This window comes from Vombatus ursinus, unplaced genomic scaffold (assembly GCF_900497805.2).
Source record: "Vombatus ursinus unplaced genomic scaffold, bare-nosed wombat genome assembly UNPS02007883.1, whole genome shotgun sequence".
NCBI classification, from domain to species: domain Eukaryota; kingdom Metazoa; phylum Chordata; class Mammalia; order Diprotodontia; family Vombatidae; genus Vombatus; species Vombatus ursinus.
Window position 1 is genome coordinate 274283 of NW_020947661.1, and position 13421 is coordinate 287703.

General features: G+C 37.4%; 1 protein-coding gene across 1 annotated transcript; it reads left to right on the forward strand.

The window, feature by feature from the left end:
- Positions 1-4829: 4829 nt before the first annotated feature.
- LOC114034090 (olfactory receptor 480-like) lies at positions 4830-8278 on the forward strand. Its single transcript, XM_027849695.1, has 2 exons — positions 4830-4846; positions 7351-8278. Exons 1-2 carry the CDS (start codon positions 4830-4832, stop codon positions 8276-8278), a joined length of 945 nt encoding a protein of 314 aa, XP_027705496.1.
- The last annotated feature ends 5143 nt before the right edge of the window (positions 8279-13421 follow it).

Below are 13421 nucleotides of genomic sequence, written 5' to 3' on the forward strand. Positions count from 1 at the left end.
GTGTGAGATGGTATTTCAGAGTTTTAATCTGCATTTCTCTAAACAAAAGTGATTTAGAGCCTTTCTTCATATGCCTATAGATAGCTTTGATTTCTCCACCTGAAAACTCCCTGTTCATATTCTTTGATGATTTATCAAGTGGAGAATGGCTTGGATTCTCATAAATTTGACCTAGTCCTGTATATACTTGAGAAACAAGTCTTTATTAGAGACACTTGCTGTAAAGATTGCTTCCCAGCTTTCTGCTCTCATTCTAATCTTGCATTGGTTTTGTTTGTACAAAAGCTTTTCACTTTAATATGATCAAAATTATTTATTCTATATTTTGTAATGCTCTCTACCTCTTGTTTGATCATGAATTCTTCCCCTCCCCATAGATCTGACAAGAAGACTATTCCTTGCTTTTCTAATTTTATTGCTTCATTGTCTACAGTACCTTTTTAGCAAGATGTAGTCTCCTTCCTTATCTCTTTTAATTAGTTATATTTTTACTTTTATTTTGTCTAAGATAAGGATTGCTACCCCAGCTTTTTTTTTTACTTCAGCTGAAGCATAATAGATTCTGCTTCAGTCCCTTACCTTTGCTCTGTGTGTGTCTCTCTGCTTTAAGTATGTTTCTTGTAAGCAACATGTTGTAGGAGTTCTGTTTTTTATCTACTCTGCTATCTACTACTGTTTTATAGGAACTCATCCCATTCACGTACACAGTTATGATTACTATTTGTGTATTTCCCTCCATCCTATTCTTCCTCCTTTTTGTCCTTTTTCTCCTTTCACCCTTTCCTACCTCACCAGGGTTTTTGCTTCTGTCTACCACTTTCCTTATCTGCCCTCCCTTATGTCACTCCCTCCCTTTATTTAATCTCTTCCCCTGCTACTTCCCTATTGAGTAAGATAGATGTCTATGTTCAACTGATTGTGTCCATTATTCCCTCTTTGAACTAGTACTGATGAGAGTAAGGTTCAAGTGATGCCCATAGTCCACCTTCCCATCTTTTCCTCCACTATAATAGGTTTTTCTTGCCTCTTCATGTGAGATAATTTATCCCATTCTACCTCTCCATTCCTTTTGTACCCTTTGTGCTCCTCTTTCTCATCCTTTAATTTTTAAAATATCATTCCCTCAAATTCACCTTATACTCCTATTCTCTATGTAGATTCCCTTTTTCTGTATTGTTAGTGATACAATTTTTAAGAGTTACAAGTATCATCTTCCCATGTTGGGATGTAAACAATTTAGCTCTATTAAATCCATTATGTTTTCTTTACCCTTTTTACTTGTTTATACTTATGTTTTGGAGGTCAAATTTTTGGTTTAGTTCTGGTCTTCTCCTTATGAAGACTTGGAATCCTTCTATTTCATTGAATGACCATTTTTCCCTTGATGTATTATACTTAATATTGCCAGGTAAGTGATTCTTGGCTGTAGTCCTGGCTCCTTTGCCCTCCAGAATATCATGTTCCATGACCTCTGATCCTTTGATGCTGCAGTTGCCAGGTCCCGCATGATGCTGATAGTGATTCCCCAATATTTGGATTGTTTCTTTCTAGCCACTTATAGTATTTTTAGCTTGATCTGATAGTTCTGAAATTTGGCTATATTATTACTTGGAGTTTTTATATTGGGATCTCTTTTTTAAGGTGATCAGTGGATTCTTTCAATGCCTATTTTGCCCTCTGGTTCCAGGACATCAGGGCTTTTCTTGAAAGATGCTGTCCAGGTGTTCTTTTTGATTATGGCTTTCAGGTATTCCAATGATTCTGCTATTGTATCTCCTGGCTAGGTCAATTGTTTTTTTTTCCTATGAGGTATTTTGCATTTTCTTCCATTTTTTCATTGTTTTGAATTTGTTTGATTGATTCATGATGTCTTGTAGAGTCAGTCATTGGCTTCCACTTGCTCAATTCTAACTTTTAAGGTATTTTTTCCTTGAATAACTTTTGTATTTTCTTTCCCATTTGACCAATTCTTTAAGGAGTTTTTTTTAGTGGATTTTTTAAATTTCCTTTTCTATTTGGCCAATTCTATTTTAAAGAAGTTTTCCAGGCTGTTGACTCTTTTTTCTTAATTCTCTTGCATCACTCTCATTTCTTTTCACCATTTTTCTTCTATATCTCTTATATGATTTGTAAGCTCCTTTTTAGGCTCTTCCATGAGATCTTTATGGGCTTGATGCTACTTCCAATTTTTCTTTGAGATTTCTCCCATAGGTGTTTTGACATTGTTGTCCCTTCTGAGTTTGTGTCTTGGTCTTCCCTGTTACCATAATAACTTTCTACGGTCAGATTCTTTTTTTGTTGTTTTCTACTCACTTCCCCTCACACACACTTTTGGCCTTTTTCCTTTCTTTTAAATTTGATCACTCCTTCCAGGATGTAAGGGGCACTGCCTCTGGCTTTTTTGTTCTAGTAGCTGCAGGACCTGGCTGTTTACCTGGTGCTGCACTCATGTTGCCCTGAAACCCACAAGGGACTCTTGCGTCTGGTGCTGTACTGTGGGAGGTGGGGTAGGAGTTGTCTGGCACTGCTGGAGGCCATAGGGGTCCGGTACTTCATGTAGTACTGAGCTGAGGTCCTAGTGGTGGTATCTGGTGTGTGTTGAGGGGTGTTTCTGTGTTTCCCAGTGGATACACTAAAGCACTTGTGATCAGGCCTCCGGAGGCTGCCTCTTTTTCAATGGCTATGCTGAAGTACAAAGGCCTGGCCACTGAAGGCTGTTTGCCTAGAGCTATGCTGTTGCATAGAGGGCTGGTGCTGGTTCATTTTTTTTAAATCCTAAGTAAATATAAAAAAAAGAAAAAAATAAATGAAGTCTCTTGAGAACTTAGAGAATTTCTTGAACAACTCACCTCTATGGTAGTAATTTTTTTAATCCTATTGGATTTCAAATGGCATTTTGGTGTTGTCAGTGTTAAGGTGCTCAAGGGTCTAAATCCCAAAGGCTACAAAACCAAACATAAATATTTCCTCACTGTGCAAACATAGTTCCTTGGAGTCTAAAGTTGTCATCTTTTTGTATCAATAGGTACCACTGCTGTTCTTGGTTTTGCTGTAAAAACATTTAGTTCTGATTTTTTTTATTTGTAGTTCAGTTCAAGGGGGCCTATCTATTCTTCTTGATATGTCAGACTTTATATTGATTTCAGCTTTGCATACTATTTTAGTCTCCCCCTGCCCCTATCTTAATGTGTAAGATTCATTCCTGATTTAGATCATCATGTATCTAGTCCCTTGTAGGGCCATATAAAATCAAAGATTTGCAAGTGAAGTGTATGCTTGAAACATTATTACAGCATGTTAGTAAGTAAATAATGATCTACCTTAGGTCATATTATACATCATGAAACATCACCACAAACAGTAAGTACATGATGGAACACGGTTAGATGAGAACTCCTTAGGTTAAGTTCTCCATGCATGTATAGGTATATTTGTTTCCTGTATTACTTTTCCCCTGCTTCTCAGACTGAGGCTTTAGCTGGGGGAATTTCACTGATATATTTGTTGGTTGATGGAGTGGAAAGAGAATTGGATTTGAAGTCAGGAGAGCTGGGCTTGAACCTCATATTTGAGTCTTACTGGCTCTGCCTCTGATTGTGGGTAAGTGACTGCACCTCCATGATCCTCAGTTACCTCATCTACAAAATGAGAATAGCAATATTTTCCACTGAAATTGTGGGAGAAAAGTCATTTATGAAATTTAAACTGTGGTGATGAGTTTTTAGAATTCTTGTTATCTGCTCATTATGATAATGTTACCAATATAAATGAGACTTAAGGTTTTCAAATGTGAGTTGGTACTTTCCATTCAAGATATATTTTTCTCTGCTTACTATGCACGGAGCCTTGTCCTAAGCATTGGGGATAGAAAGGGAAAATACAAGCAAAACAGTCCCTAAACTCAGGGAGCTTCCATTCCATTGGAGAGAAAGGGATAAGACATTTACTCAAATAAGTAAATAGAAGATAAGTTGAGAAGGGACAGACTTTTGGAAACTAGGCTTCCCATAAGTGGTGACCCACTATCTGAGCCACAAAGGAAGACTGAGGTTCTAAGAAGCAGAGATGATGTAGGCCATTTGGAGCATGGAGGATGGCCTGTGCAGAGGGCCAGAGATGTGGGTAGAATTCTGAATCTGGGGAATGAGCAGTAGGCCAGCTGGGCTGGAATATAAAGTACATGTCTAAGAGCAAAGTGAAATAAATCTGAAGAGATAGGCTGGACTCAAATGGTGTAAGACTCTAAATATCAAGGGGAAAAATTATTATTTTTTACTCAAGGCAATAAAGGATCCATTCAAGGCTTGAGAAAGCAAGTAACTTGATTAGCCAAGTGCTTTAGGAAGACCATTTTTGTAGGTTTTTAGAGGTAGTTTAGAGGAAAGAGAGACTGAACTTCTACTGAAGAGGCTTTTGCAATAATCCAAGTGAGAGGAGACGCAAACCTGAGTTAGAGCAATGGCTATTTAAGAGGACATGAGAGGATATGAGATACATGTTGTAGATGAAGAAGTGGCAAGACTTGTCAGCTGACTGGTTAGGAAATGGAAGATGGAGAGAAGAATAGAGATAGATTTCAGGATCACAAACTAGGCTTCTTGGAAGGATGACGAGACCCTCAACAGAAACAAGAAATTATCTAGATAAGTTGTTTTAGGTTGAAGGTTGGTGATAAGATGATTCCTCTGCTGAACTTGTTGAACTTCACATGCATTTGAGACAACTAGCTACAAATGTCTAACTATTGGTGATGTGTGGATTGGAGTTGAGGGCTGGATGTACTGATTTAGGATTCATTTGGATGGAGATGTTAGTAGTAGTGGAAGCTAATGAGTTCATTGAGAAGGTATAGAAGAAGAGGAGAGAGTCTAGGACAGAACCTGAGGGAACATTTATGATTCAGAGACAGCACAGGGATAATAGTCTGCCAAAGGAGGCTGAGAAGGAAAGGTCAGACAGGTAGGAGGAATACCAGGAGGGCCAGTGTCATGAAAATTCATGAGGGAAAAGTATCCAATAAGAGTAGGTGGTCCATGCTGTAACATGCAGCAAAGAGGCCAAGAATCAATCAATCAACAAGTATTTCATAAGTACCTACTGTTTTTAGCCACTTTCCTTGGTGCTAATGATAGAAATACAAAGTCTGTAACAATCCTTTCCACCTATAAATTTAAATGAAGATTACAAAAACATCATAATTTGGACATTATTGGTAACTTTTCAGAGGATAGTTGTGGTGGAGTGACACAGTGAGAAACCAGATTAAAATTCTTTAACAACTGAGTGGCGGGGGGACAGAAGTGGACCCAACAAAGGTAGATTTTTCCCCCCTGTGAGCTGATAGGGAAAGAGCAGAGATGTAGCATGATAACTTCAAAGACTGTCAGGGTCAGAAATAGGTTTTAAAGGATTGGATTGATCTGAGCACATTTATAGGAAGAAAGGAAAAAGCCTATAGATAAAAAGATTGAAGATTATAGGGTAGTTTTTCAATGGGGGAAGCTGAAGGTTGAAATAAGAAGGATAGGAGCAATGGGACAAGTAGAGGAATTGGTCCTGGAGAAAAGGACTCTCTGTTTTTCAGAGATTGTTGCAGAGACAATAGGGGATGATATTGAGTAATATTGAATTGTAGAAGAGGAAAGAAAAGGGGTCTCAGAGAGGAAGGTTTCCTTTGTCACAAAAGGAAGTTGCAAAGTCCTTTCTTGAGAGGAAAATGGGAAGTAAAAGGTGTTGAAAAATTGCCTGATCACTCTACAAATTTTTACTAAGTTAAGGCATTCTCTCTTCTTGTGGTCACAAAGAAAAAGTTGAACCATAGAGCTATAAATGTGTGTTATAGACAGTCTTCTCTGAGATAAACAGTATCTCAATATTTTGTATCATTTTTACTGGACTGAGAAGAGAAGAAAAATGAGTTTACAGTTGGGAGTAATAAAAAACATTTCAGGAAAAAGTAACATTTAAGACAATTTCTTGCACTTGGAACTTAGCAAAGATGAACAAATGTAAACATTTCAAGGTAGTTTGGTCTTTAAAAGAAATGTCACATTTATCCATACATATACATATGTGTGTGTGTGTAGATTTGAAGGTCTACTTCCTTTATTCTTTTCTGCCTTTTGAAAATGGTTTATTCTTGTTCCCTTCATGCACTCATGTCTGTCACCATGTCCATCACTACTTCTCTTGCTACTCACAGAGGAAACCTCCCTCGTAAGAGATCTGTATAATCAAAGAAACTAAATCAACAGATTCACCATGTCTGAGAATCCATACCTCATTCTGTGCCTCTGGCCCATCACTTTTCTGCCAAGAAGCAGTAGATAATATTTCCTCATCAGTGTTATGACATAATTTGTCGCTCATGTCTTCCAACTTCTGAGATCTTTCAAAGTGGTTTCCCCTCTCATATTTATTGTGATTTTCATATAAATTGTTGTTCTAGTTCTACTGAGTTCACTCTGCATCAGTTTATTAAAGTGTTTCCATATTACTCCAAAGCAATGTTTTTCATCACTTCTTATGGCACATAAAATTGCCACTACTTTCCTATACCACAATTTACTCACATATTCTGCAATTGAAGGATGCAATAAGTAAACAGGATATAATTACAGCAGATTGAGCAAGTGTTTTCCATTTTTACTCCAAGAAATAGCAGTATATCCATGGGAAATTTTCCATAGTATTTCAGGCTAGCAATATCTAGCTTAATGATTCCTCTTTGCAGAAATGCTAAGTTTTAGGAGCAAAATACAATGAGAAGACTCTGAATTGAGATTTTCCATTCCTCTTCTCTTGTGATTTTAGAAAATAAAGGTGCTCTTGGAAACCAGGACTTTCCTCATTGTCAATTACCATGAGGTGGATAAAATCTTCAGATGGAGAAAGTGGTCCTGTGAGAGGTGAAGGGACATAGAGCAGACTCTATTTCTTTGGAGGGGGCTTACAATGATGGTTAGTTGACAGAACATCATTTACACATTTGGATATAGTCTCTGTATATAGTTAAGAAAGGTTTCAATGATGTGACTAAACAATCCTCTTCACTCTGATAGCCTTTTTCAAATTCTTACAATGGTAAAATCGGCAAATCATATAGTAAGTTTGGCCCAGGGCAAAAATTTGGAGGCAAAAAGTATATTCATCTCTCCTTTTCTTATGGGCACATTGCCATGATGAATAGGAGCAAAGTAGGATAGCATGATAGTAGGATGGGCATGTAGGAGGTGGCCAGTGAATGTTTCCTGAATACATCAATGGACATATCCAAATCTTAGTCCTGCATTCTATTTTAATCTCCTTTTCTTCTGTCTAACAGGTTCTCTTTCCAGGGCAGATGTCTAGCAATAACTGCACTGCTGTGACTGAATTCATTATTTTGGGGTTAACAGATGATCCAACCCTTCGTGTCATCCTCTTTGTGGTATTTCTGGGTGTCTACGCTGTCACCTTAATTGGTAACCTGAGCATAATCACATTGATCAGAAATAGCTCCCAACTTCACACCCCAATGTACCATTTCCTCAGCCACTTGGCATTTGTGGACATTGGATATTCCTCATCTGTCACACCTGTTATGCTCAAGAACTTCCTTGTGGACAAAACCATAGTGCCTACTGGAGGCTGTGTGGCCCAGCTGTTCTTTGGAGGCATCTTTGGGACCACTGAGTGCTTCCTGCTGGCTGTGATGGCCTATGATCGGTATATGGCCATCTGTAACCCTCTATTCTACTCCACCAACATGTCTACTAGGGTCTCCACTGTGTTACTCATCACATCCTACCTGGGTGGTTCTGTGAATGCTTGGGTCTTCATTGGTTGCTTATTGAATCTGTCCTTCTGTGGACCCAATAAGATCAATCACTTTTTCTGTGATTATTCACCACTTTTGAAACTTTCCTACTCCCAAAATGATCTTGCTGAAATTCTTCCTGCTGCCTCTGCTGGGTCAATAATTATGATTACAATGTTAATTATCCTAATCTCTTATGTATGCATCCTCTTCTCTGTCCTGAAGATAAGGTCCACTGAGGGGAGATCCAAAGCTTTCTCAACTTGCACCTCCCACCTCACAGCAGTCACTCTCTTCTATGGCACCCTTACCTTCATATATGTGATACCTAAGTCCAGTTACTCAACAGATGAGAATAAAGTGGTGTCTGTTTTCTACATTGTAATCATCCCTATGTTGAACCCCTTGATCTACAGTCTAAGGAACAACGAAGTAAAAGGGGTCCTGCGAAAACTTTTGAGTAGGAAACATCCTTTTTAATGAATTCAACTCAATACAACAAGTATTTATTAAGTACATACTATGTCCCAGGCATTGTGTTATGTTTCAGGGATATGAGGAAAAGATGAAACATTCCATTCCTTTAAGGATCTAATATTCTACTGACATAATGTTGTACCAACAATTAGGCTTTAGAAAAAATATATTTTCATTTTGATGGGTTAAATTTGTGAATTTAAATGTTGATTGCAAAAGTCTGAAAATGCATGCAGTGTTCCACAAACAAAGATCTCTGACCTCTGCAAAGGTGTATGGAAAAGTATCTGATTGATCTTCTTGGGTCCATGATTTTTTTTTTAATCTTGCCGCACTCATTTTCTATTGATTTGTGGGAGTTGTTCTTTCAATTTCCATTATTATGTTCATTATGAGTGTTGCGTTCTTGGCTCTACTGTCATGATTCTTTAACAGATTATGTGAATCTTTTCTATGTTCTTGTATTAATCATATTTGTTGTTTCTTATGGCACAGTCATATTCTGTTATGTTCATGTGCCACAATCTGTTCAGCTATTCCTCAGTCACTGGTCATCTGCTTTGTTTCTACTTACTTGCTACCACAAAAGTGGTGGTGTAAATGTTTTTGTGCATGTGTAAACTTTCCTTTTATCAATGACAACCTTTCGTCATGACACACCTGAAAAAATGTATTATTTTTCCTCTGGGATAGCTCTTTGTGAGATGTGAAGAGGGAGAGATAATAGAAGAAATTTAGGTCATGAAAAAACAAAATAAATCAATAAAGAATCATTTAAAAAATAAAAATTTCCTCAACCTGACCCCTTTTGACCTGTTCAGTCTTGCACTGTATTCCGTCCATGCAGTGTCCAATCTAGCTACAGTGGACTATCTACTTTCCCCACACCTGACACTCCTGTCTTCTGTGTCTTTACGCTGGCTGTCTCACAGGCCTGAGATGCTTTGCTCCCCCACCTCTGCCACTTAGTTTTCTGGAATTTCCTCAAAATAACTCAAATCCCACTTTGTACAAAAAGTCTTTCTGGGCCTGTCAAGATAATAGGAACTACCTCTCTAAGATGACCTTCCATCTACTCTGCCTATAATTTGTATGAGTAGCTGGCTACTTACGTGCTGTCTCTCCCAATAGAATGTGAGCTCCTGGAAGGCTGGTGCTTTTGCTTACCAATTTATGGCATAGAGTCTGGTATATAATAAGCCCTGAAAATCCTTGTTGACTGACCACCATCTCAGCTCTCCTCCTCTAGATGCCCTCCCTATTCTCAGTATTTTCTTTTGGTGAGGCAATTGGGTTTAAGTGACTTCTCCAGAGTCACACACTGCTAATGAGTGTTATGTGTATGAGGCTGAGTTTGAACTCAGGTCCTCTTGACTCCAGGGCCAGTGCTCTATCCACTGCACCACCTGGCTGCTCCAATATTTTCTTAAAATAAGGAGACCAGAGCTGAAAACAGTATTTCATATCTGGTCTTGTCGAGGCAGAAATCAGTGAAATTATCAGCTTCCTAATTTTGGATTCCTGCTTCTCTTAATTCAGTCTAAATTTCTACTAGTGTTTCTGGTTGATATGATGCACTACTCAAAAATGATTACTTTTCCCACTTGCTTTGTAATCTTTATCTTTTTCAAGCACTAGTTCAACATTTAACTTTAATTATAATTCTGTGTCATTTATTTTGTGGTATAGTTCTACCTTTTACCCAACCTGATATCATTTGGTAAATAATCACATTGTAGTATAAACTGATCATAATCAATTGCATAGAATAATTTACCATCAGACAATACTAGTCCTTCTTTCTCTCTTTTTTTCATAAATTCCCATTATACTATTGTATGGTTCACATAGGCTCTTAAGGTACTCATCCAATTCTCACACACAAACTAATAAGTCAGGGCCCATAGAGCAAGTCTGTCTATATTTTCCTTCAGGATTCTATGGGATGACCTTAAGGAATTGTGCTTTTTTTCTAATACTATCAGCTTGAGCCCCTGTCCCCATTTCAATGTGTTTTCCCAATATTAATCTGTAGTACCAATTAATATGTCCCCAAAATCATCATTTGATGTGATATCTGGTTTTCCAATGTCATTTAACCAATCATCATCAATTAGCTTTATAAAGATATATTTACTAAGAAGATATAGCACAACCATAAGTTTGAAGCACATGCCAATGGACCATCACTATAGTGTTGCCTATATCACCCCGTCCCTGGAAGAATAGGTTCAAACTTAAAGAAGTTACCACAGAGCTATGGCTGCACCAATTCACTTCCAAATGTAGTATAGTTAATGCATAGTCTCTTCTTTGTTTATAGTATCTGAGCTCCTAACTGTGAAATCAAGGGTTTTAATTTATACTTAGTGCTCCACTGGTGGTCTGGAACTGGTTGCCCATGGACTCAAGTACAAACTGACACATCCAAACTTACAGAATTTTGCTCTTCTAACCTTTTGACACTCACATGGTCTCAACTTTCTATAATAGTTCTCCATCTAACAAGTGAGAATAGAAACAACAAATGCAGAAGCAACCAGAAGGCCATGTGTGCATGGATTAATGCCAACTTGAGTGGAGAGATGAGGCCACTGACTCTATTTGGAATGTTAGAATTTTCCTGACTGGGGACTTGGAGAAATACTGAATGAAGTTATAATATTCTTATCTAATACACTTTCTGAAGCTAAAAAGGAAGAAACTACACAGTCCTTTGGAGACAAAAAAGTGATATAATTGGCTTAGAATGACTTAATTTTTGTTACAGATGTTACCTGAGGTTGGTGACTGGAGCTTTAGGAGAATAACCTGACATGCTTTTCAGGAATAAGGACAGTATTGTTTTGATTATCAGTCCAGATCAGGTTAGTGAGGAGGTGGAGTGGGATATATTGGAGATATATGTTGTGAAAGTACTCCTGAGACTAACATGTCTGTTTTCCAAGAGTTACCTTACTGTATAAATGTAGGGGACATAGATTAAGGCTGTTTGCTGAAAGGTGTTCACTGAACCTACAGTGAGCCAAATGTCTCCCTCACTCCCAGACACCTTTGCTGGTGTGTGCTCACTGATCTTGCTGAGCAGTACACCTCAAACCAGTTTAAATCAGCCTTGAGGTCAACTGATGCTGCAAAACATCTTTCTTTTGTGTCCCATCAGTTCCTGGAAAGGATTGTCCATTCTCCAACCCTTCATGGTTTTCAAGCATAATTTGCCTCTGCTCCTCCTGTGCTGGGGGTTCTTTTGTAATTTGGATTTAGGGTGCTGACATGCATGTCTTCTTTTCCTTTTAGTGAATAATTTTGTTCTGACTCAACCAGAACTCCCCTACATTTGAGGGGTGGGTTTTGCATATTAACAATATGGTGGCAAGGTGGCTCTTGAAGACATGTCCAGACAGCAGTTGGGGCATAACTGGAGTTGACTTGGCCTGATATAGTGAAACAACTGAGGCACTTATTATTTTATACTGAGGTAGAAACTTCTTAAGTAGGAGAGATAGTAATAGTGAGTAGGGTTTATTGTAATCACTTGAATGTTGAGTTCAGAGCTTTCTTTGAAAACTTTTGTAACCACAAATGTTGTAAACTGAAAGTTTAACAATTTTTTTGTCTTTATAACTTCTGAAAAAATCTTGAATGGGCTATGTTCTTATCCCTGAACTCAAACCATAACAAGTATAAAACAATACAAGATTCTTCCCAGGTCACCTTTAAAATAATTATTATCACCTGCTGACCAAGAGATAACAGTTACATCCCATGGTCACTAAACATATTTCATCCTTAGACTAATTTTGAAAAAAATGCTCATTGTAAGTCTTCTGTCCAACTAACTGTAACATGTTTCTAAATCCACAAAGTTGAATGTATGCCAAGGCTGAGTCTCCACTGTTGGCCAATGTTGAATTCAAACAGACTCTTCACAATCTTGGTTATGCATTCCCTGGCCCATTATCACTCCTAAGCCTTGGAGGCCTGTTGTGCAACAAAATGTTGATGACAAATAATTTAATGAGAAAATATTTTCTCTGTTTAGAGAAGAATAATTCAGGTTCAAATTGCATTGCAAGTAAAGTTTTGTCCTATGGCAAAGACTAGTCCTTGTATTAACATGTCTATAGCAGGCAAAAGAGTAGCAATGTATGAATAAACAAGGGATAAAGAGCATTATGGGATATAAAATGGATAGTTATTACATAAAATTAAAAAGATTTTGCACAAACAAAATCAATGAAGCCAAGATTAGAAGGAAAGCAGAAAACTGAGGGAAAATTTTGCAGCAAGTTTTTCTGATAAAGGCCTCGTTTTTCTTTTTTTTCTCTTTTTTTATTAATTTATTTTGATTTATCAATAATCACTTCCATATGCTTTTGAGTTTAAAATTTTTCTCCCCCTTCTTCCCCACCACCCTCCACAATACAGCACACAATCTGATATAGGCTATACATTTACATTCATATTAAACATATTTTCACATTAGTGATGTTGTAAGTAAAAATCAAAACCAATAGGAGGAACCATCAGAAAGAGGAAACAAAACTCAACAGAAGAGAAAAAAAATAGCAATTCGACTTCCATAGTTCTTTCTTTGGCTGTGGATAGCATTTTCCATCACAAGGCCTCTGGAGGTGTCTTAGATCCTTGTATTGCCAGGAAGGGTTGAGTTTATCATTATTAGTCATCACACAACATGGTTGTTATTGTGTACAATGTTCTCTTGCTTCTGCTCACTTCACTCAGCATCAGACCATACAAGTCTTTCCAAGGACCTCATTTTTCAATAGCTATGTGACCTTGGGCAAGTCACTTAACCCTGATTACCTTGCAAAAAATGAAAAAAAAATTGTAAAAAAACCACAATTGATTAGAGAAATTAAATTAAATTAAAACAACTCTGAAGTGCCACCTCACAGCCATCAGATTGAATATTATAAAAGAAAAAAAATGATGAGTGTTTAAAGGGATGTGAGAAAATTGGGACACTAATGTACTATTGGTAGAATTGTGAAGTTATTCAACATTTATGGATAGCAATGTTAAGCTAAGTCCAAAGGCTATCAAACTGTGCATACCTTTTGAATTAGAAATACAACTACTAGATCTGTACTCCAAAGAGATTAAAGAAAAAGAAATATATATA